We start from the raw sequence: 22,934 nt of genomic DNA, 5'->3' as shown, positions 1-22,934 counted from the left end.
ATAATCTACCACACTAGCAACAATGAAAGACACACATTTTAAAAATTACTTCTGTACTTATTACCTATAAGTGTATATGGATATTTTAGAATTGCCCATAAGGTTAAGAATTTTACACATTAGTAACTATTTGTTATTTCTTCTGTAAATATTTATATTCATTGCATTTTGTATTATAACTTTAGTTTTCTAATGTATTTGTGCATGTTCTTTCATTATTTACTACCTTTTTTCCAGTAAATATTTAAGACTTCTTAAAAAGATAAAAAAATACATAAAGATGGCATTAAAAAATAGGAAAGAGAGGAAAAAAATGAAAGAAATGCAAGAATACTAAACAAGACCAGGAAAGTAAAATTTAGTTATATAAAATCCTGTACCTTTCTAAAGGCAGGTTACAGATTTGGCACTACACTTTTGCAGTGAATGGAAAGAGAGCAATCTGCACCACATTCTCAATGGGCAGAGTAATTTGGATATAACAGAATTGGTCAGGGGACAGTTGGAGAGCCATGAGAAAAGATTACAATATTCAATAAACTAAAACAATTTCAATGACATTACAAGATTCACATGTGTTCATAAACACAATAAGAAGCTAAACATTTGCATATATTGCATGCCTTTCCCTTTTTATATAAGACTTCTTAAATGCAGTTTTGCTAAAAAATATCTTGAATTTTCCTCCGTTAAATATATGTTTAGAAAGTCCACCTACAGCAAGCCCTTATACTAATATTAAGAATATGGTTCTTTTTATAGTATAAATATGTTAACCTGAATAATGATGCTTAAGCAAATGGCACAATATGGCTAATATAACTGTAATTTAATTTCAGGATTTTATATACATTTTTCTAATGATATGTAGAATAACCAAAGAATATATTAGAATAGCTTAACAGTCTTAAATTAGTGTAAAATAAAAGCACAGTAACCCAATAACACGTTAAAATGCAATTGCCTAATTAACACTGCTGAACTAACACAGCTGCTAATTGTTCATAAAAGAACATGATTGGATAGGACTTTGGAGAATTACTTTCTGATACTAGCTTTTCACTTTACAAGAGGTGACCTTGTGCAAGTCAATAAACCTGGTTGTGTCACAGAAAATGAGAAGAAATCAGATGGGATGATGTTTAAAACCCATTTCTGATCTACAAATTATGAGTCCACAGACCTAAAACCTTGCAAAAGACACAATCTATGAAAAGGGATTTTTTTGTTTGTTTGTAAATGGAAGCTAGTTATGCACAAGAGTATGGGGGACTGTATTGCCCAAGGTATCACTGATTGGAGAAAATGCCTCAGGTGTGTAGACTGTCAAATTTGGAAGACCATTAGTTTATCCAGTATTTAATATTTTGGAAACAACATTGACTACACTCATCTAGTTAAGCCCTTCAATAACTTCCCACTGCCCTTTGAATATAGCATTTGGCTTGTATGAACTGTTCCCAGCCTATCTCTCCAGCCCCATTACTCACTTCTCTTTTTGGTTCTGGTATATTTTTGGGGGGGCTTTGCATGTGCTTTTTTGTGTCCCTTGTTGCATACTTTCCTTTTCTTCTCCATCTGTTGAACTCAGTGTCTTTCTTCAAGTGTTTGCTAAAATGTCATTTCCTAAGGAAAATATACTTTGACACCTCAGTGTACTCCCAGCTTTCTTCACCCCATTCAAAGGGTTAGGAGCAATAGGTTCAACAATCTCACAGCACACTGTAATTTTTTTTTATTGCACTTATGGTAATTTTAATTTGCGTAAATATCTGTGCAATATTTCCTCCAAGAGTATCAATGCCATTAAGACAGAGAGTATGGCCCTTCCGGTCAAGATGGAGGCATAGACTGACATGCTCTGTCTCCCTCCACAACTAAGAAGGAATACGACTACTGCAAAACCATAAATAACCAGAAGTTCCAGAAAATAAAGCTACATGGAAGTCCAACATATGAAGTTATAAACAAGTGGTGCTCGTCTGGACGGGTAGGACGGGCGAAGCTGGGGTGGAGAGATCAAGCTGTGCTGGGAGTGGCAGCTGTGGTGGCCAGCAGTGGGACAGCAGTAAACACAGACACTCATATTTAAGGGGAGGAGAAAAGAGCCTGGGGAACCACCCCTGGCTGCAGATCAAACTCATCACCTCATGATTCCAACACCGGGGAAGGCAGAACCTCCCCCACCTTGCCTTAGACTGTGAGGCCCAGAGGGTGTGGGGATGGAGGAGGAGGCTCCTGGTCTCTCAGCAGAGAATAACGGCAGGAATCCATCTTGGATCCCCGCCCCCACACAAAGCACCACAGTGTGGTGAGAAAGGTCACCCGGTAGTGACGAGTGCACAGGGCTCTGCCCCCTATAGCATAGGAGGTTGACATCCCCACCCAAGAAGGAAAGCTAAATGAAACCATCAGGATGGCAGGAACCATGATTGAAATACCAATCACACAGCTGACCAGAAAGAAAATACATGAATTAACCTATGAACAAATAGATAATCTTTCTGAGGCTCAGTTCAGAGCTATAGTCATAAGGCAGCTTACAGAATTAACAAAAGATATTGAACAAGACGGGGAAAGAAAGAAGGCTAGTCATGCTGAAATGAACAAAGACACATATGAGACAAGTGGTGAGGAAAAGAAAACCAGGGGTGAAATCAACAAATCGGAACATGGGGAAGGAACAAACAATCAACCAGTGCAGAAAGAGGAAACAAAAAGGGAGGAATATGAGGAGAGGCTCAGAAACCTATGGGACAGCTATAAGCAAATGAACATCCGAATTATAGGGTTGCCAGAAGGTGAAGAAGAAGAACTAGAAATTAAAAATTATGTGAAAAAATAATGAAGCAGAACTTTCCTAACTTGGGGAAGGAAATAGACTTACAGGTCCAGGAAGCACAGAGAGTTCCAGAAAAACTGAACCCAAGGAGAACCACACCAAGACACATTATAATCAAAATGTCAAAAATTAAGGATAAAGAGAGAATCTTAAAAGCAGCAAGAGAGAAGAAAAGAATTATGTACAAAGGGATCCTAATTAGACTATCAGCTGATTTCTCAAAGGAGACATTATAGGCAAAAAGGGACTGGCAAGAAATATTCAAAGAAATGAAAAGCAAAAACCTACAACCATGATTACTCTATCCAGCGAAGCTGTCATTCAGAATAGAAGGGCAGAGAAAGTGCTTCCAGGACAAAGTAAAACTGAAGGAGTTCATCAGATCCAAACCACTGTTAAATGAGATGTTAAAGGTTACTTGCTTAGAAGAAGGACGATCAAAACTATGAACATTAAAATGAAAACTCTATCACAACAACCAACAACAGAAGCCAGGGAATCAAAACAAAGGCAAACTAAGTAGGCAATGAGAGTGGAAAAAGAACTATAGGTATGGGGAACATATTGGGGGGAGGTCAGCAGCGAGGGGGAAGTGGGGAAAAGGAAGGAGATGATGCAGGAATTAAGAAGCGTAGTAGGAGGGAGTGGAGTAGACAGGAAGAGTCTGAGAACTATATGCACAACCAATGGGCATGGATTAGGGAGGGGCAACTGGAGGGAGGGGAGTCACTGGGTGGAGGGGAGCAGAAGGAAAAGAAATTAGGACAACTGTAACAGCATAATCAATAAAACATATTAAAAAAAAAAAAGACAGAGAATGTCTATTTTGTTCACTGAGTTAGTCCCAATACTTATGTAATACATCATACAATGGAATAGGAGCCCACTTATGAACACCCGCTTGCATTCACTGAATAATCTCTCCGCTTTCTGGTCTTTGATGGAATATGTTCGGGGATTGAGAACCCACTACTACTTAAGGAAAATCATTTCTTATTTGACAAATCTATTAAAAGTAGCTTCAATTATTGAACATAAATCTGTGCTCCTTTAACTTCTACTTCGTTTTCTGTTTTGGTTTCTGACTTTACATGAAATATCTCATCTTGAAGGTCATCAAAAAAAAAAAAAAAAAAAATAGGACTTTCAAGCCCTGGCTGCTGTGGCTCAGTGGATTGAGCATTGGCCTGTGAGCCAAGTGTCGCTGGTTCGATTCCCAGTCAGGGCACATGACTAGGTTGAACGTCAGGTCCCCAGTTGGGGACACGAGTGAGAGGCAACCACACAATGATGTTTCTCTCTCTCTCTCCTTTCTCCTCTCTCAAAAAATAAAATAAATAGACAAACAAATAAATAAATCATTTTATAAAAAAAAAAAAAAGGACTTTCTCGGTTCCAACATGTGTTTTCAACTAGAACAGAGGAACATTTCCAGTGCAAAAGGAAGAGTGCAAGCTGATGTCTGTAGAAAGACAGCTAATTGAAGGAGAGTAAAATATGAGAGGCCCAACTCCGTGCTACAAAGAACAAAAGTAAAATACTTAATGTGTGGTTTATTAGTCTCAAAAAAGGAAAGATTCAGTGAATGAGTTTTCATATTATTCTCTTCAGGTTGCCTAAATTTTGGCCCATTTTCTTCTTACATTCTTTTTATTTATTAAATTGGACATTTTTATGGAATATTTGTCATCCACCTTACTTGTGTATTTTTCAATTTCCTGGAAATCCTCATCTGCTCACAATCTGAAGTTCCCACAAACAATCAAAGCTTCAATGTAGGAAAGTTCAACTTGGTGATTTTTTTATTTTATTTTATTTATTTTTATTGAATTTATTGGGGTGACATTGGTTACTTATCCAAAGAGGACATGCAGATGGCCAATGGGCATATGAAAAAATTCTTAACATCACTAATAATCAGACATATGCAAATTAAAACCACAGTGATATATCACCTCACACCTGTCAGAATGGGTGTCATCAATAAAACAACAAATACCAGGTATCGGTGAGGATGTGAAGAAAAGGGACCCCTTGGGCACTGTTAGTAGGAATGCAGATTGGTGCAGCCACTATGTAAAACATTAAGGGGGCTCCTCAGAAAAATTAAAAATGGAACTGCCATATGACCCAGTGATTCCACATCTGGGAAGATATGTGAAGAAACCCAAAACACCAGTTTGAAAGAATATACGCATCCCCCATGTTTATTGCAGCATTATTTACAATAGCCAAGATTTGGAAGCAGCCCAAGTGCACATCAGATGAGTAGGTAAAAAAGCTGTGGTACATTTGTACCATGGAAGAGTACTCAGCTGTAAAAAAGCGAAGAAATCTTATCTTTTACAACAGCATGGGTGGACCGGGAGAGTATTACGCTAAGTAAAATTAATTGGAGAAAGACAGATACCAAATTATTTCACTTATATATGGGATCTAAAAAATAATATAAACGAACAAAATAGAAACAGACTCACAGATACAGAGAACAGATTGACAAGCTGTCAGAAGTGAGGAGGTTTGTGGGGCCGGGTAAAAATGGTGAAAGAATTAAGAAAAAAAAAACCCAAACAACCCTGACAGACACAGACAACAGTATGGTGATTACCAGAGGGAACTGGGGATTTCAGAGGAGGTGGAGGAGGGTTTAAGGGGGATAAATGGGGTTGAAAGGAGACTTGATTTTGCATGGTGAACACAATACAACATATATGATGTATTATCAAATTGTATACTTGAAATCTATATAATTTTATTAACCCCAACTTGGTGACTTTTAACTTTCCTTTGAACCCTGGTAAGTTAAAGCTGAGTATAAGATAACTCACAAAGGCCCTCATGCCAAATTCTCTCCTTTTTTCCTTAAGGCGTAAGCTCTCAGGACCTGGGCTGCACTTAATATATCCTCTTACTAAATGTGCTTCTGCTACTTACAATGCCCAGTTCTAAGGACATAGTGACACTAAGATTGAAGGACAACATGCTATAGGAAGTGGAGAAAGGAGTGATCTTACTCAAGCACCAACATTCTCACCCACTGCTGCCTTTTCCTGTTTTCCAGATCGCCCTTCGTCCCAATGCAAGTTCTGAATCTCAGCAAAACTATTCCCATATAGGAAAGAGCAATACGTTCTCTGTCCCTTTAAAGATATGCATGGAAATTAATTTACAAAGACAGACTTCTCATGTCAAAATAATGTTGAATTGTGAGTTACTATCAGTAAAAATAATTTTAAGGAGCATATTTTAGTATTACCAGTATATGATGAAATGTAAAATATCTGATGTTATTGGTAATCTAGTCTGTGTGAATTCTTCTAGTGATCAAAAGCTCACTACTCATAGAGTATCAGTTCTATATCTACATAGTACTGTTAGAAATATTTTTCTTTTTTAAACTAAAATATGACAATTGTTGAATTTATCTACTGACACTATTCTATTTAATCTCTTCAATACTTTTGTTTTAGTTTAAATATTATAATCATAAACTATTTAATTTTCTTCTTTTATATAAAAACCCTAAATCTTGTGTTTTATGATCTTGGTGTCAAAGCTCCACTAAGTCTTTGTAGTGATTGGTGTTTTTTAAACAATGCAGCATTTTTAAAAAGTGGTTATTTTGTTGTAAAGTATTTTTCCTTCTCTCTGTAGATTTGTACAGATTCTTAAAAATTTTTAATTTGTGTGGAGGAAAGAAATAAAGCATTTTCCCCCTTACCCTGCATATTTGGATAAAATATAAACATGGAATATTTTAAAATCAATATATACACAAACATCCATCACTACTGTTGCTTTAAATTCAAATATGACGTTATTCTATACAATTTATCACTCTGTTCATATGTATGATTTCCAATATATTTTGATAATATTTTTCTGATTATAAAAGCAAAGCATGTTCCCTGTAAAATTTTGGCAACATACAGGAACACAAAAATAGAATCATAATCACAATACTTCCCTTGTAAAATGATGGACATCATTAATATGTTAATACATTTTCCTCATTTTTTTCACTTGTGTGAATATACTTTTATACTCTTCCAAATGTAAATATAATATTTTTTGGCCATGTCTTTAACTTTTTCTAAAAAGATTTCTATGGCTACACAATTCATTCTATGAACAGACTGTAATTTATTGAAAGAGCCTCTTAGTATTAAACATTTAGACAGTTTTTACAAATATTTGTTAAACTGATAGAGTGAACAAAGTTGTACATCTTTTTTGCTCAATTTTATTATTTACATAAACATTTCTTTTGTTTTTGCTGACTTAGACATATGGGTACTTTAAAGTTCTAGAAATGCATTTGCATATAGCTGAATTTCATATATATGTATATATATATATTTCTTGACTATTTATGTTTTAATACAAAGCATGCAATTATTTTTTAATACACACAAAGTAATAAATAACACTCCTGTCTCTCTTGACTTAAGAAATAAGTAATAGACAAAAAGACAGATACATGGAAATAGCTGCCTTTATTATTTAAAAAAAACTTGTCAGAAATGTCTTATGTATAGTTTTAATAGGCTTCCCAATATGCATTGGTGAATTATTATAGACTTGCCCTATCACAGGTGACACAGATACCCGCACACCCAACTCAAATTGGGACAGACAGCAGCTTCTCTGAAAAACACCTTCAAAAAAGCAGAGAAAGTAGGTCTAATGTGTGTTGACATTAACATAGAGAAAACATTTTTTTCCTTTTTTGAAATTTCACCTATCAAAAATATCTGTTTTCTTGGCTAATAGTTGCCTCCTTATAGAAAAATGAGGAGTGGAGAATAAGCCTTTCTTTCCCAATGCCTTTATACTTCAAATGTAAATATTTCAAAGCTGTAAGCTTTGAGAATTCCTCCTGATACATGAAAATATATAAACACATGCATTTATACCCATCTAGATAAAAAGTAAGAATATACAAGAGATATTTGCTAATAAAAGATTTAAAAATGTGCAAGTTCTGCAATATGCTACTGGAGTTTTTACCAATTGTGCTCTTGGATAATAAACCATTTTTTAAAGAGTTCGGTCAATTTGCTTGCTTGGCTTTTGGTGCCAAGCCATAGAAATGTATTTGTGTGTTTAAGATTATCGGTCATGATTTCATCACATAGTGTGAATACTGCTGTTCCAGAAGAGACAGCAGGAAGACCTCTGGATGGATAGAGAAAAGAAAATTATCTGCACTATTTTCACTATAGCCTTCTTTTTTCATATTCATTAAGGAATTTGGAATTTTACTTCATTGCTGTCATGGTACAATACTTTATTCAAATTCTAATGCTTCTTATTCATTCTAATATCATTCAGCATTATTAATATCATAGAAGTTATAATCTCTGTATTTGTATCACATTGGTTTTGAATGTATAAATGTTTCTACTGGCTAGAGGTTGGCATTATGCTTACATTTTATGAAAAACAAATATGGAAAACAGAGTTTGATTAGAAACGTCCAGATTTCATTATTACAATTTCAAATACATTTCATTGATTTGATGATAAATAAAGTGATTTTACCTCAAATTAGTGGATTAATAACAATTCAGTCAACATTTTGTAGCTTACAAAATTATGGAATTAGAAACTCACTGTAGCTTAACATCTTATATCTAAATATATTTCTTTGTCTTTTTTTCATGAAAGAGGTCACATTATTGCAGGTTCTCTGATCATTCCAGGGCCTAAAGGAACCAGGTCTCAGTTGTCCTGTTTTGCTATTGCACGATGGACTAAGCTTTTTGAAGAAAATACAATGATGTCTTTATTTCCACTGTCTTCGGGATAAAACTGACGATTCACTTCTCAGATCTGTAATGCCTAATCTGCAATTCAACTATCAATCTATCAAAAATCCTTAAATGCAATCTCAGGAGCAATGAAGGCACTGGAACCTACTTTATGAAAATACTGGAATTTTTGAAGCAAAAATTCTTTTTATTTCAAATTATAATTAAACGAAGACTGATGTATGGTTATCATAATAACTTAATGTTTTCATTATTTCCTAACGTGATTGGAGTAAAATAATAGGGAGTACAGTTGCATTTATTTTGTTTTATTTGGGATTCCACATCTCTAATCTTTGTGTTAATGACAAATTAATGTCACTTTTTTGTATGTATTTTATAGTACAATTGAGACTACTTTATTTCAAATTGGCCATATAGGTTATCACAGAACAGAGTTTCCTAACTAGTGCATGAAATCACAATGAGTTAGAGCCCTGATAAGGCCTGAGAGAAATGGGAACTCTCATGGCTGTCAACAGCCAGGATAAGTCTTCAACTGTTTATTCTAGCTTGGCCACAAATATTACTTTTAAGCGCTATATTATGAGAAAAGCCAGAAAGCAATGCTACAGAGTGCAGAGCAGGTTTTTACCTCACTTTGTGTAATAAATATAGACCTATATCTATTTGCTAGTTTTCCTTCAATATGAAGTAGATTGTTGATAGTTGTAAAATATATCCTTACACTTGAAAATCTTCAAGTTGTGAATAACAAGATTATATATGATTTTCTTTGACATAATGCAAATAAAACTAAAATTAAGCAATCACTTAATAAAGCTATTAAAATAAATTCTGCCTCAAACATTTAATAAAATAGTAACATAAATCTCCATTCTCCTCCCTCCCCCACTCACTCTTCTATATAGTGTTAATCTGAGTCAGGATTGAATCAAATATATTAGTTTTTAATTTATCCAAGGTCTTTCCCTCTATGGCTAATAATTGGATAGCATTTTCTCAAACATTTTTGAAAATTTTGTTGCCAGAATTAACAGTTTAGTTTATTTTGCATACCTTCTGTTCATGTACGGGTAGTTTTTCACCATGGCATAAGTTATTGCCTCTGTGGTGGTTGCTAGAAGCCATTCTGATGTGTGAGTGTTGGGGAGTAGGCCAGACTGCTCATCCAAACACGACTGGTTTCTGCATATCATTCTGGAGAGGTGAAATTCAAAGCTATATCTAAACAAACTAAATGTGTCAATGGTTCTGCAAGATGTGCTGAAATAAAATGTGGAAATGATAAATATCTCAAAGTAGCTTATTACTGCACTGAATTTTCTCTAAGGGTTACACTTTTCTTTACCTATATGTGAAAGCAGAAATACTATCTTTTTATTGTCCGGAGATTCAGCTGTTATAGCTATGGGAAAAAGCTATGCTTGTAAAGAGATTTTGAAATTAAAAAATGTTCCTTTATTATATATGCTACTGAATTCACTAATGAGGTGATTGAATAAAGTGTCCTCCAGGGGTGAGATAAAATAACATTCCATATGCCAAAGTATTTATCTCCTTGGCTCACCTCTGATCATACTCTACTGTTTTCTGTCTGCAGGCTTCGTTTGTGTGCAGGTCACATTACTTCCTATTTTGTTATATCTTTGCCCTGGCAGGAGGCAGTGCCCTGATTCAACACCTGGGCTGTTATTAGCCACCTCCCCTTTAATGCTATCACTTCAGTCACAATACAAAAGGCAGTTTTTAACTGATCTTATTATTTAAAAATGAGAAAACATCTACATGGGTGACAATCACTACGGAAGTGGCACTTTTTCCTTTAAAAAAATATGAATAAGAAACAACCAGAAGATTTAATATTATTGCTTACTTGACTCATTTAAAAAATATATCAAACAAACAAGAAAAAGGAAGACTTATACCTAAGCAGTAGATCTGATATAAAATAAAGTCCTTAAACCAGATCTTAAGAATTTGGAAGTTTTTCCATCAGTTTATGATTTTAGGAAAGCATAGATTTATGTTCAATTGTCAATAGCTCTTCATTGTTTAACTTGAGGGATTCCCTGCCACTACATATACTCCCACTTCTACTGAAGTAGTTAATGATTTATAGAACAGTTATATGCTTATAAACCTATCAAATACTTTAAAACTTTTTAGCTCTCAAAAAACACCCTGTTTTTTAAATGTAGCTTTCATTTTCAGTTATTTTTAGCAAGCAAGACACAGTAGCACATATGTTCAAAAGGCAAAGTCCTCTACACCAAACAATAATAATGGCTACTATTCATAATGTAGGCAGTGAATTAGGAATATTCAAGCATTGGTGGTCAGTTTTTAACCTCTCAAATTGGTATTTCTTTCTTAACTTGCCCAAGGAACTAACTGAGGACTTTGAGAACATAATAATATAGCCTCAGGTGAGTTAGTCTCAGTGCAGCAGGAATTTTAATACAGGTATATTTGGATCCATGGCCTGTGCCCTTTACTTTTAAACCATCTTTTCACAATTGCCCATTTTGAGTCACTTATAGAGTCAAAAATAATATTTTCCAGAAGCTCGCATGTCTCATTTATGACAGTTTTCATAAAGAAAAAAACAACTTAGTCTTCCTTTCTTGGCCACTAGTGCTCTTCACAAAACTAATTAGCCCTGAACAAAATTATTGATTCTTACTACCTAAATCAGTTTGATTTATTTTCCCCATCATCTTAGAGTCATATTGCACCTTGTGCAGTGAGACCAGAGAGGGGGACCACTCATGTCGAGTAGCCCAGACAGTATCTTCCAAGTGGTCATTTCCAAACCTGGTTTTCTCCACTTAAAAATGCTTGTGAATAAACAGTGCTGGAACAGGAGAAAAAGACCCTACAAAGTCTGGCACCTTCCCCCTCTTCCTCTTCAATTCCTTTCTTAATTTTGTACACAGAGCACTTAATGAGCATCTGCTGTGTGCTAGTCACTGCTAAGTGCTGTGGATGATACAAGGCAGAATAAATAAAGGTCAAAGCTGGTTTAGAGAAAAGACTGTATAAGCTGGAAGTTTTCTCAGTTTCTGCACCATGCCTGTATTAGTTTGCTAGGGCTTCCATAACAAGAACCACAGACTGGGGGACTTAAACAACAGAAATGTATTTTCTGACTCTTCTGGAGGCTGGAAGTCCAAGAACAAGGTGTCAGCTGAGCTTTCGGTTTCTCCTAAGGCCTCTCTCCTTGACTTGAGAACAGCCATCTTCTGGCTGATGTCCTTGCATGGCCTTTTCTCTGTGCATGCCATCCCTGGTGTCTCTTTCTCTTTGTATAAGGACACCAGTCTTGTTAGCTTAGAACGCCATTGTTATAACATCTTAACTTTGATGACCACTTTAGAGGCCCTTTCTTCAAATATAGTCACATTGAGGATTAGAGATTTAACATATATATTCTGGGGGAGCACAATTCAGTGCATAATAATGACCAGTGCATAAATGGCTATAACCTGCAGTAGGAAAAAGTCAACAGTCAACAAGAGTTTTTTTAAAAATTATAGTAATTAGAAACATGAATTCAGATCCAGAGGTTCAAATCCCCAGTCTGCCACTAGCTAGTTGTATAAACACTGGTCAAGCTTTTTATCTTCAGTGCATCATTTGCCAGCCTTTAAACCAGGGACAATAAGAGCACCTACCCTGTAGTCTATTGTCAGTTGAAATAAGTTGGCTATTAGTGGTAGCTGACTGGTTTTACAAAAGATATTACTCCTTTTATTCCTCTGTATATAAAAGTACAGGAATCATGAGAATGAAATGCAAGAGAAGATGGTGGGAATCAAACACTTTCAGAGGTATTAACACACTAATTTCTCTTAATTGTAATAATTTATTTATATACTAGTAATCGTGAAGATAAGACCGACAGAGATAAGCACTTTAGATTCTTAATTTGTAACATAATTAATTTTTTACTGAGCACCCCATTACATGCTAAAAGTCGTTCCAGGCATTTTGTTCACAGTAGTGAACAGAACTGGCAGAAACCCCTATTCTCTGAAGCATACAGTCTAGAATAGAGACAGATCACGTCTACATTTAACACTCCCTTTAGAAGTTGAGGGAAATCAGACACATTAAATAGAAAGGGGCGGGGGAAAGCCAATAACAGTATCACACATCAAGTTGATATTTATCACGTGAAAATACACAGGAGCAGTATTAACCCTGGGAGCCTGTTGCATGCCCTCCCCAAGTGCTGCCCGGATCCCTGAGATGCAGGCTTGAGTTGATCCTGCGCCAGGGCACCTGCGGACTAGTCCGCCCCGCCCTGGCGGGCCCTGGGCAACGTGCGCGGGCGGGAACCGGTGTTCGCCCGGTCGAGCTGGGGCGGCGCGGCCACCGCCATCCCTGACGCTCCGCTGGCGGACAGCTAGCCCGCACAGGCGCGGGTTTTGAAGCACAGCTGCACACCAGATCTGCAGGTTTCAGGTCCAGGCACGGCGGTCACCGTGAGCGCTAGTGATTCTGGCTTTGGCTGGATACTTTCCCGCCCCACGTCACCAGTTTTACAGCTTCGCACCAAATCAGAAGGCGGCGCTCCCCGGGAGCCCCCCGGTGGGCGTCACCTGCAGCTCTCGCAGATTAGAACTCGCCTCTCCTAGCTCCTCCCCTCAGTCCCATTTATAACTCCCACCAGCTTTACCGAAAAATTAAGAGTGGGTTCAGTTTCTGCAGCGCCTTCTTCCACTGCAAGATGGTAAGTGAGGAGCTGGTGTTAACTAGTTCATTGATAAAATCTGGGGTGTTGAGAGCTAGTAAGCTTTGCATTTAGAATTTCTTCCACCTTGGAAGCAAGATTTTTCTCCTACCTGTTAATTAAGACAGGTCTACTCTGCTAACCATTTCCCTTTTCTTCTTCCCTATATTTTCCTCATCATGCCTTCTTTTTCTCTATTACCCCTACTTTCTCTCTCTTAATTCTACTCTCTGTACTTTCTCCCAACGTTTTCTCCCTGTACACCTGCACTCACTTTTCATTCCACCCCTTTCTCTAGATTATGCGCATATTTGCAAACACTTGGACTTGACCTAGTCTAGGGCTTTTGGGGGTTTGTTTTCTTCTCAGGTGTCAATTGCATAATTGCTCAACTCTAATTCCAGTAATAACCTCAGGGAAAGAGCCTACAAACATGCTTTTAGAATAAAAGAAAATAGCACTTGATAAACTTTTGGCTGAATTTCTTTGGTCTGCACTGCCCAAGTTGGATTTGCTTCAAAATGGGACTTCTCCAAAACTTAATTTACCGGGAACATTAACAAAGTGTGATTTTTTCCCCCCTCTTTTTAAAACTTTTTTTTCCTTCTCTTATTTGTTTCCTCTCTGTTTATATTATGCCCAAGAAAGTCCTCAAGTCGACAAAAGACTAATAGTGGTTAAAAAAAAAAATTGTTCAAAGCTGGGTTCTGCTGAAATGAGTGGCTTTTACCTGATTAAACATTGACAAATAATTAGAAATGAGTTTTTGTACAAATTAACCCAGGAAGGCTGCTGCATACCTGCCCCTGCCCAGACATTTGTTAAGACTGTTGGAGAAGTCGGGGGCAGGAGGGTGTTCGCTGGCTCAGAATGCAGTGGAGAATACGTGCCAGGAAGTAAGGAGTGGCAAGATAACTGGAAGGGCATTGAGACCTAGTGATGGAGAGATCTAGAGCTTGCTGTCTCTGCTGACTAATTTTTTTCAGCTTTAAGTCTATGTTTACTTGACTGACTTTATGCTTCTGTGCTTAGTTAGAAGTCAGGCACAATATCTCTGGAATATACCTATGTATTTATCTCAGACCATTCAGAGCACCACAGGATCCAGAAGCATTTGAAGCCAGAGGAAGGAAACAGAGACAAATGGGGCACATTTATAATTCAGAAAGTTAGAAACTAAGATACGCAGGTTAGGTTGTATTTTATTGTTCTGTTTATTTCGGTTTTAGTAGTCTGTGTTTTTCAAGGCTATTGGAGATACAATTAAGATATTTGCTCAAAAGAGTCAAATAGTTCTTAGGTCTTTGAATCATTAAGTAGAATTCCTTTTACCTAGATCCTGGGTAGCCTGTTAGATGACTCAGACATGGCAACAGAGAATATTTGTGGATATGTACAAATGTGGTCCATCTAATACTAGTCTATTCTTTACTGAAAAGGCCTTAGGAAAATATTGGGTAAACCAAAGAGCTGACTCCCCTCTAGTATGTATATTTTGACCATTCAAAATTAACCTGGGATCTATACTTAGTACATTTACTGTTTTTGATTCACTGCATGTAATTTCAGCATCTTTCTCCCCCCCTTTTCTCTCTCCAAATCCCCATCACCCCATCTCCTGGAAACCCCCTACCTCATACTGATTTTCACAGAACACCGTCCTGCCTTGCCAAGACCAGTACTTTGTAGGAGGCCAGAGCTATAATTGCCCGTATTCCACTACAACGTCAGAATCTAGTGTTGACGTTTCCACGGATACTTGGGTCTCTTTCTGGGCTGCTGGTCTCCTGGACAACAGAGAGCCCCAACAAGCACTACAAGCACAGGGTAAGTTCTCCTCTTCTGCTCTCCTGGTAGCTCTGAAGTCCTTTTCCAGCACCCAGAGTTGCAAAGCATCATGGGGTGGAAGTCTGTAGAAGAAGGGATGCTTGGAAAATTTAAGAGAGCCCAAAGACTCCTGCAGCTTACAAGCTAAATAACCTATTATTTTATACTTGCCAAATAGTGAAAATGGGATTCTTTCCCTTGCTTGCTGGACATTTTTTATTTTTCCCTATACTTTTCAGTTCTTAGAGATTTCAAACCTACTGAGGGAGTTTTGGGTTTATAAGCAATACTGGTGGGGTGCATTTGGAGTTAAGATACCAGCTGGAGCATTTCTTGGAACTCAGGAAAGTTTCCCTGGATATGAGAGAGAAGCAAAAAGAAATACAATATTTTATTTCATAAAGGAAATTCTATGAACAGTGTCTAATAAGTAGAAAAAAATAATTCCTTTTTGTCCAAAGAAAACTGTAATTTTTTGATGGAAGTATAACATTAATGGAAAATAACAGTTAAGGAATTAATATGGATGACCCATGGACATGGACAATTAAATGGGGATGGACTGTGGGAGAAGGGGGAGGTGGGTAGAGCAGAGGAGAGCAAAGGGGGGAAAATGGGACAACTGTAATAGAAAACCAATAAGAAAAAGTTTTAAAAAAAGTAAAAACTACATATTAATTTTGATCTGGGGCTTAGTAAACAACATTTATAAATATTAAAGAAATTTTTGTATTAACATTCAGGTTTATGAAAGAACTCTTGGGCACTTCAGAATTAAATATCTGCACTATTGATTCTGCCACACTTTTTTTTTTTTTTTTTTTGGAATTTGAGAAAAAACACACAAAGCCCCAAACTATTGAAAAGTACATATATCAGGAAGAAGGCTTTTCAGTTTTAGCTTTCTACCACAAGCAACAGAGAAACAGAATGTCCAAGAACATGAAACCAAACAGCATAAAATTTTTATTCTTATCTCTTTATCCATTGTTGTACTTTAATTAAAAATATTCCAGTAGTATTTCAGTTTAAGTAGGGGAAGGCAACAGTCAAAATTGTACTAGGTGAGGAAAAGTAGGTATAAGTAAACCAATTCAGCATGCCCAAGCATAATTTTTTTTCTCTTTTTCTTTCTTTGGTAATTATAACTTTCTGTCAAATATATATATTTTAAAAACACCCTTTTTGAAAAACATAAAAGACATACAGAGAATGACATTTGAAATATATGAGCTTGAGTTTCAAGATTTCACTAACGTCTTCAGAAAAGCAAGGTCCAAATTATTTTGAAGTAGAAATTGCTACCACACAGAATTCTGAATAAATATTCTCCACCAGATTTAATTGACAGGCAGAGAGGCAAAGATTTTCATCCGGGGAAAATGGTAGCATCAAAAATAAGAATTAGATTCTAGAACCAAATACTACATTTTCAAGCATTCGGGCTTAGAAAATAAGATAAAAACTTGAAAATATAGTGGAATTGCAATGTTATATTAAGTAGAGGGATCAATAAACATTTGAATGAATTAAAATGCAGATGGGACAGTCTTTATAAATTTAGCCAGCAAAAATACAAATATCAGGGAGGAATGTGACTTGTTAGCTCTTAAAAATTGACCTCTGTAGCCACTCTGGCATATAGTCTATAAATATTTGTCTTTTATGGCATGCTTCCCCCTTCTTAAAGTTTTAATTATTTTGTTTTTTCTGTGTGGAAGCAATAGCTATTTTTGGAAAACTAATTGAACCTTTTAACCTTTCTGAAATCCTTTGATGAATTCTTTATCACACAAAAACTGCAAGTGTGTTTTCTCAGTTACTCATTTGATGTTTCCACATAGAACCGTCTAGTGACTCAAATTTCCCATTTCCTAACTCTTGTTCGTGGGAAGAGGCTCAACTTTCCTCTCAGCTCTACAGGAACAAGCAGGTATGTATCGATAATCAGAACACTGGGACTGTCTATGCTCCATGCAGTTCATTCTTAATGTTATCCCTGAATGTCACATTGCTTCTTTTCCCTTGTACAATAAATTCTTATGCTAATTCTCAGGTTAGGACCAATGTCAGTCTATATGTCTATAGACTGATAAAAGTTAGGTGATAATACCAAAGAAAAAACAACCCCCCCCCCCCCCACCACCACACACACATATAATACAACCACCAAAACCCTCTAGGAAGACTGGAAGTCAAGTCCTGGCTCTGCACATTTTATTATTGTATGACCTCTAGAATCCTTTTCTCTTTATCTATGAAATTGGAATATTTGTCGCTGCCTTCTTCTGAGAACTGTTGGAAAGATCAAATGATATAATGAGTGGGATAATATTTTTAAGCCATAAATATATCTCATCACTTGGAAAAAGAATAATGATGATAAGTTTTACAAAGATTGCTCCATGTTCCATATTTCATTTGTTCCCGAAAGTGTAATTTAATCGAGTGGACTCACAAACAGATCAATCTGAGGCTGAGTCAAACCACCACACCTTTTTTTCTTCTTCCTATTTTTTTAATGCACAAGGAGAAAAACTTTTCTAAACACCTTTTTCTATATTTAAACAGTTGCTTGCAGCTCATTTTCCTACATACCTTCTCTTGTGGTTACAATTTAAAAGTCATATAATCTCTTCAAACACTGCAATGAACAAAAAATTCAGTGCACAAAACTGAACAATCAGGTGGTAGATGGGTGTAGATTGAATTTAGGCCTCTGAGGACCAGGACTACATGAGGTAGAGTTCTTAAAACAAACAAAAATAATAGTCAGGTTTAAGCGGGTTACGGATCAGTGGCATCATTATATGGTTACAAAGTCAATATAGTGGAGCAGCCTTCACCATTGTCCACTTTTTGCAGCTACAAGATACTCTGGTGCAGAAGGAAGAAGAACTTGCTAGGTTACATGAAGAGAATAATCACCTCAGACAATACCTGAATTCTGCTTTGGTGAAATGTCTTGAGGAAAAAGCCAAGGTATGTAACTCTCTCCTTTATAGAGATAGAGTGGCTGGTGATTTGAGAAAGGAGACCATATGAGTAAAACTCCCTGATTAAATGTAGGAAGTGTACTAAACAACGTGCCTGCAAATACATTATAGGATGGGTGAATTTTTTTAAACAAAATAGAGCACTTTCAGAAGTATTTTTTTTTAATCCTCACCCGAGGATACATTTATTGATTTTAGAATAAGAGGAGGGGGGAGAGAGAGAGAGACAGAGAGAGAGAGAGACAGAGAGAGAGAGAGACAGAGAGACACAGAGAGACAGAGAGACAGAGAGAGAGAGAGAGAGACAGAGAGAGAGACAGAGAGAGAGAGAGAGAGAGAGAGGGAGAGAGAGAGAGGCATTGATGTGAGAGAGAAACATGGATTGTCTGCCTCTGGTATGCATGCAACCTGACTGGGGATCGAACCCAAAACTTAGGTATGTGCCCTGACCAGGGATCGTGAACCCCTAACCTTCTGGTGTATGGGATGAGATTGCAGATTTTGGTCATATATTACAAAAGAAGTTGCTTAGAACAAAAAGCCAGTCAATGAACTTGCTGAGGCAACAGAAGTTAATCAAAAGACAGCATTAGATGGATGGAACATTGGAAAAGGAAGCGGAGTTGAGACACTTGGTTCTTTTAAGTATATATTTGACTTTTGGTGAATCACTGTCACTTAGAGCTCAGTTACCTTCATCTGTAAATGAACGAGTTATAAGATCTTTTAAGAATCTTTCCAGCTCTGAAATGTTATGACTATGACTGGAGTCCAGATCTTTTGAATGACATTAGATATTGCTAATTTTTCTTACACTTATAAAATGAATTATTCTGACTTGCCCATAGCCCTTTTTTCTTCTTCTTCATTCCTTTGGATGTTTTATTTTTTTATTATCTTTTTTCCATTGTTATCATTACTGCTTCTATCAATCTTTACCTTACTTCTAGACAAGCCACGTTATTTGATATTATTTAATCTGAATTGACGATGCTTCTTTCTACTCTTAGTGGACATAATAGTTCAGAGAGAAAGGGCACGCTATTTTTGATTCCTTTACAATTCAGTTAGCTTTGTTTAAAAAGGGAGCACATCTCATTATTAGCATGGGCCCTTAACCATAGAAAAATAAGTTATTAAATTAATTAGGCAGTTTTTTCTCTCTTGTTTGTTCTCAGTTTTGTGAGATTTAGAATAATATAATACATATTACATGGGAGTGCTATGAAAGTTCAGGAAATAAGAGGAAGCAGTGTTATATAGTATTTCTTTTTCCTTTTTCTGTTTCTTGAGCGACAGTAATTGCAACTAATTTTAATCCTCTTTAGGAATAAATACCTTTAAAATTTTGTATTATTTTACAATTATTTGTAAAAAGATACATTATTGGAATATCTTATTACCTTAAAACCAAGAAAAATTATGTTTTACTACATTTTTCCTGTTTCTCTGTGTTATTTATTTACTTATTTATTTAGCTTCACCTTTTCGCCTTTTTTGCCTGGTCTCCCTGACTCCCTCCCCTGGTTCTGTCTAGATTCAGATAATTTAGGAGTACATCTGGGCTGAATGATTTGTAGGAAGTCACCAGTATGTCTGTATCTCAGTTTCTTTTTTGTATTGTTGATGCTATTAAAGATGTCCCCAATTCCCCCCACTTTGCCCTCCTGCACCCACCCCTCACCATCCCCCAGCTTTCACGACATTGTTGTCTGTGTCCATCAATTTCTGCATTAAGGGAGGTTTTAATAGTACTTAAATAAAACGAGATCATGACCTGTAACCACTGTCTTATACATGATAGTTGCTATTATTTTCATTATAAAATAATAATTACTTCCAGTAATTACTGGGTTAAAATTTTTAAAGATATCACTTATTTTTTTTGACTTTTAAATGACTAGTAAAAAATATAAATTGGAGTTTCTAGGCAGTAAATTCTCATCATAAATTTAAATTTAGAAACAGAAGCTAATCCAATCAGTTGTGTGTGTGTGTAAAAATAGAAGTTCAATCAAGTTTTCTAAGGACTTAAGGTGACCAGTTATTGTTTGAAGTAGGTGTAATTAGACAATAGTACCGAAAATGATCTTGTTTGATTACCTGATGGTGTATATTTTCAAATGTTATTTCCCCAGAAATTGCTGTCATCAGATGATTTCTCCAGAGCATGTGGAAAATTCAGAAAGGGGAAGAGGAAACCTAAAGAGCAAAGATATTTTCCTCCTGAAACCCCCCATCGCAAAAATGCCAAGAGAAACCTCTCTCGTGAGTTTGCTAACTGTGAAGAACAACCTACCCCCACTGTGGATCCCTGGGTCCTTCAAACACTTGGGTTAAAAGACCTCAACACCATTGATGACAGCTTGTCAGCTAACTACAGTGCCCTCTCCTCTCATCCCAGGAGAATCACCAGCACATTCCCCCAGTTTTTAGAGGATGCAGTTGATTATGGAAACACCCCCACAGATGCTATGCCCACTGACTGTGGAGTTGGGAGAACAACCCCTTCCTGCAGCACTGCGAGCCACGGGGAAGATTTTCACTTCCTTTCTCAACTTTCAAATGGCCCAGGAGGGCTGCAGACTCTTCCTCACTATCCACATGATGTGTCACCCAATAGGAGGGAGATGGCCTTTTCTACCTCCCTGAGCCCTCACTGTAATGTGAAAACTCATTCCTTCCACCAGGGACAAGCCTTTGTCCGTCGAGATGAGGAGGGAGGCTGGAAGTTTACCTGGGTCCCTAAGCAGTCTTAGTGACCCTTCTTCTATCACAAAGGACTGCCATGAACTCTGTTTACAAAGACTTCCCTTGCACTTGAACCCGGCTATATGGAATACAGAAGCTATTTCCCAGACTGTCTCCTGCCACTTTAAATGTCACTCTCAATGACCCGCTTAAATCTGCAGGGAATGGCTTCCAAGATTCCATAATGAAACATGCCTGCTCTTCTTTCACCTGAATTTGACTTGCTTATACACCAACACCTGCTGTTGACATCTTCCCTTTACCTTGTACTTAAAAATGTATTTTCCAATTGTCTGCGTATTCCTTTGAAACCTACATATGCTGCTCCAATTATAACAAGTCTAACAGATTTTCTCTTTTCATCAAGGAGTTTAAATGTTCACAGCTTTCATGCTCTCACTTGTATCACTCTCCTGTTCCTCTTGATTTCTGAAAACTGCCTTTAGAATGAGCACTATTATTGCTGTAAGTACCTCTTATTGAGGACTCAAGTTTCTGGGAATGGGGCAGAAACAAGTGTCTTTGCCCATCATGGTGGCCTTAAGACATAATGCAGATGTACATACTATTATATGTAGTACAGTTCAGTAAGTTGAGTGTCACAGGGTGGAGTTGACAAAGTCTCTTCCAACAGCTATAATTCTACTGATAAGCAAAGCCACAGATAAATTAAAAGATTAAAGAAAATTAAAATTTCTTCAAAATGCGCATTGTGTATCAGTTTTATAGGTACCTGGTATTTTCTCTAATGAATACAAATGAGAACATTTTCAAGGGTCTTGTGATAGCAGAACAAATTATCATCCTAATGACCCAAATGCTGACAAACTTCTTCTATTCCTGAAAATATAGTCAACCCTAATTCTGCTGTTGTTTTATTCATTCATTCATTTTTTAAATTCATCAACCCATTCAAAATATTTGTAGAACACCTACCATGCATCATGCATTGTGCTATGAGGTGAAAATAAAATATGAGCAAGTTAAACACTGTGGCCACCTTCATGTGACCTCAGAGCCACACATTTGCTGCTTCCCTAGTGTGACAATTCAGTTTTCCCAGCTGCAATATGTACAGAATTTGAACTAGATAATCACTAACATTTTATGATTTGAGACTGGGTCCCATCACCTTTACTCCAACACTGCTGTCCCAGGTCACTACTCTCTTTAGTTTTAATAGGTAGGGTGGATCTGTTGGGTGAACTTTATATTTAGTTAAAATGAAATGTGAATAATTTGTAGTTAACTCTATAAATCAGTGCCCTATCATAGTAGGGTCTGTTTGTTTTTTGTTTGGTATGAGCCCATTTTACAGGTTAATTCAATCTGTGTAAGAATAGCTTGCATCTAACAGAGACATTAATTTTTAAATAAGTGTGCATAGATTTAGTACAACAGTTGATATCAAAGAAATCTCTCTAAATAAAAATATTCTTAGTACTCATATTAGTTCTATTGAATCCTCTAAGCTTCCTATTTTTCTCAGAATGATTTATGTAATATAGGTGTGTGCCTGTATTTGGAATGTCAAATTTCAATTAATGATATAATTCACCAGGTTGAATCTTTTCCCCATTTTTATCTTTTCCACCTCTCAATAAGTTGTCTTGTACAATCAATACCTGAAAGCATAACTATGATTTTGTTGATGCTGCTGCTTGTTTATTTAATTTATTTTGCTGATCTATTTGCTGAACAATTTATTTTATACAGTTTTGTTACCACTCAGTTTTCTTTAAATTTAATGAAGAGGACTTCAAGATTTCAACTAATATTATTCTTCACAATGTTTTAAAGACTTAGAAAGAGATAGAACACATTTTGTTTTATAAAAAAAGAAAAAAAAATGTGTCTTTCACAGTATAGTAACTATGCCCCTTGTTGCTAAAATTTATCTCTCTTTAAAATAACAAATGTAATAATTAGAATTGATTGCACTTTAATACACTAGGAATCAAGAAAGCAACACAGCTATTTCTAAAGTCTAAGTGATCAAGTTGTAC

General features: G+C 36.4%; 1 protein-coding gene across 1 annotated transcript in view; it reads left to right on the top strand.

Annotated features, from left to right (window-relative positions):
* Positions 1-20,936, top strand: part of GMNC (geminin coiled-coil domain containing) — a 41,217-nt gene extending 20,281 nt beyond the window's left edge. Inside the window, exons 3-6 of the mRNA XM_090286164.1 lie at positions 15,007-15,181; positions 17,026-17,114; positions 18,047-18,163; positions 20,316-20,936. Coding sequence (XP_090142290.1) covers positions 15,007-15,181; positions 17,026-17,114; positions 18,047-18,163; positions 20,316-20,936 — 1,002 coding nt within the window. The remainder of the gene's footprint in view (positions 1-15,006; positions 15,182-17,025; positions 17,115-18,046; positions 18,164-20,315) is intronic.
* The last annotated feature ends 1,998 nt before the right edge of the window (positions 20,937-22,934 follow it).

Source organism: Furipterus horrens, unplaced genomic scaffold, assembly GCF_987537825.1.
Source record: "Furipterus horrens unplaced genomic scaffold, mFurHor1.1.pri manual_scaffold_1, whole genome shotgun sequence".
Lineage (NCBI taxonomy): Eukaryota > Metazoa > Chordata > Mammalia > Chiroptera > Furipteridae > Furipterus > Furipterus horrens.
This window is presented reverse-complemented; position numbering and strand designations above follow the sequence as displayed.